At 42.9% G+C, this 2558-nt stretch overlaps 1 protein-coding gene across 1 annotated transcript; it reads right to left on the reverse strand.

Moving 5' to 3' along the window:
- Positions 1 to 345: 345 nt before the first annotated feature.
- On the reverse strand, positions 346 to 2558 carry TMEM174 (transmembrane protein 174). The gene is made up of 2 exons (XM_082337539.1): positions 1449 to 2558; positions 346 to 487 (listed from the first exon to the last, which is right to left on the reverse strand). The coding sequence occupies exons 1-2, from the start codon at positions 2078 to 2080 to the stop codon at positions 385 to 387; spliced, it is 735 nt and encodes a 244-aa protein (XP_082193665.1). The 5' UTR covers positions 2081 to 2558; the 3' UTR covers positions 346 to 384.

Below are 2558 nucleotides of genomic sequence, written 5' to 3' on the forward strand. Positions count from 1 at the left end.
TCAAGTGTTTTCTAATGATGCTGAATGTCCAGGAGCAATCATGCCTTCCACAAACATCTTGTGCATTCACAGTTCACAGTGGTTTCAGCAAGTCTGAAAATCAGGGTTCTTGTTGGGGAACCCCAATATGGATTTAGATCCTTGAATTTAATAGTTTTGCTATTAAATAATTAATAGCTCTGCTATTAAACTGCATAGCAAAGGGCTAATGAATTTTGAGGGAGAAAAAGAAGGGATTGGTTAAATATCTTCAGTGATACTGAACTGTGTATCAGATCAAGATCTTGCCTACACTTGCTTATCCTGCAAGTGTTTAAAGAAAAGATTCTTGGGGATTAAAAAGCTGGCATCTCTTAGAATTGTCGTCTGTCGTCCATGGTTATTTTATGAAGACAGTGGGTATATTTCCTCGTAACGTGGAGGTGACAAGTCATCACAGGCGTAGTCTTCCAGCAGTTCTTCTGGCTCATCAGAACTGTCCTCTGACCTGAAAATAGGAAGAGGAGCAGGTGCAAAAATAATTCAGCAAACACAAAGCACGCAAGTAACCTCAGTGCTGCATCCTGTCAGCCTTATCTGGGAAGAGCACTTCTTGACTTCTTGAGAAAATGCTACGAGATGAAGTTTTACTGCGATTCAACCATTTGCTGTGTTCTTTCCGTGAAGTGTAAAAGTGTCAGGAGGTGACCGTTGTTTTCATGCTGCCTATGCCTGTCACACATGTTGCTTAGGATGATGGGTCAGTCAGAAGTTTTTCAAACAGACTTTGATAAATGAACTAAAAGTGACTTTTATTCTAGGAAGGATAAAATTCCGAGTAATTCCTATAATTAGAATACTTCTCCTTAGAGGAAAGAACTATATAAAATTATTTTGTGTCTGATTAAAGCAGTTTCATACTGCTCTGTAATATCAGCGATCTTGTTTATGCCCCAAAACTAGGAAAAGAGTAAGGGCTGGAAGGTTGCTACGGTGGGAGAGAATCGTGTTGTGACCAGGCATAATCAGGAGGGAGAGCATCTGGTACCAAACTGATTCTTGCATTGTTGTAAAAATGCTGTTTGTGTGCTGACTCGCATGTTGTGATTGTGTTTGAGTGGAAGCCTCTGGCTGTACATATAATAACCTTCTGGTCAACAGTCTAAAGGTAGTAAGATAAGCATAATAAAACCACATGGGCAGGAGCATATGTACTAATATCTTAAAAAATAACATGAGATTTAGTAGACACAAAATTGAAAAGGATTCACAAGTGAATTTAATTTGGATAAAAATGCTTTCCAGAAAAAGTATGTCTCCATAGTCTTTACTCAAGAAATACTCCTAACAAAGAAAAAAAAAAAATGTCTGAAGAAGGATAACACCCTGGACTAACTTTTGTTTCCTTTGCAAGCATACACAGCACTTAAAATACTCAGAAGCCTGTGTCCAAACACACCAAGATGTACCTCTGATTCCTGGTATTCTCGACAGGATAAGTAGCGTAGTTCTCATCTCCAGTAAAAGCTGGGTTATCCAGGGGGTAGGCAGGGCAGAAGTGAGGAGAGCCGGAGGTAGGAATCGGTGAGGTGCTGGAGGAAACAGCGCCGCAGCAGCTGAGCACCGGGTGGAGGTAGCCAGGACTCACAGCAATGCCTTCCTGGGCTGGGTACGGCGGAGGGATGTACTGCACCACTGTAGCGCCATGAAAAGTTATGGGCTGGTTAATGCCAGTGAAGACAAAGGACTGTCCACTTGCAGTCTGGTCGAGATCTGACGTATTTTCCTCTCTTTCTTTACAGGGCTTGCATGTAAGCATGTTAAATTTACAAACAGCAATCAGAATAAAAGTCACACCGACAGACAGCAGAATAGGCCCTAATAACTGAGTCCACTCCAGGTGAGTAACGCCATCGTATTTTATCCATCCCATTACGGTGAAAGTGATCCCCACCAGTCCCAAAAACACACCTGAAAAGAGCAAAGTGGCGCCGGCTTTATCCCCATCTGACACCAGGACATCGGATCTGTTTGGCTGATAAGGAGTGACAGAAAAGACATTCAAGGAGAAATCTTCTACATTGTTGTTGTTCTGCTCCATTACTGAGTATAACGTATCTTCTGCCTCAAGAGAAAGGGGGCTTGTAAGGGACTCGGCAGAGCATTTAAAGTCGAAGGTTCAGGTTAGTTATACAAGAACTTTGCGCGTGTATGGTTAACAGAGTCCGTCATGTGAAAGAATAAACTTTGCTTAGAAGAATAAAGGTCTGGGAAGTGAAGCCTGAAGCGATCACTAAAGACTTCTTGAATTACCACCATCGCTTCCGAAATGGCTTCACCCTTGCATGGCTGCTTATCCCTTTATCCTCTTCTTTAATTTGGCACCCACTGATACTTCCTCGCTGTGCCCATGCCAGATGGGAGAGAAAGGAAGCTGCAGCCACCGCAGCTTTTCCTAGGCCCGCTGCCAGCTGATGCATCCAACATATGGACAGCATATGTTTAGTCAACAGCAGTGCATCGACTCTTGCTCTCCTTGGGCCACCACTCCAGCAACCCAGATCTGCAGGAAAATGCGC

Source organism: Platalea leucorodia (assembly GCF_965183815.1).
Source record: "Platalea leucorodia genome assembly, chromosome: Z".
Lineage (NCBI taxonomy): Eukaryota > Metazoa > Chordata > Aves > Pelecaniformes > Threskiornithidae > Platalea > Platalea leucorodia.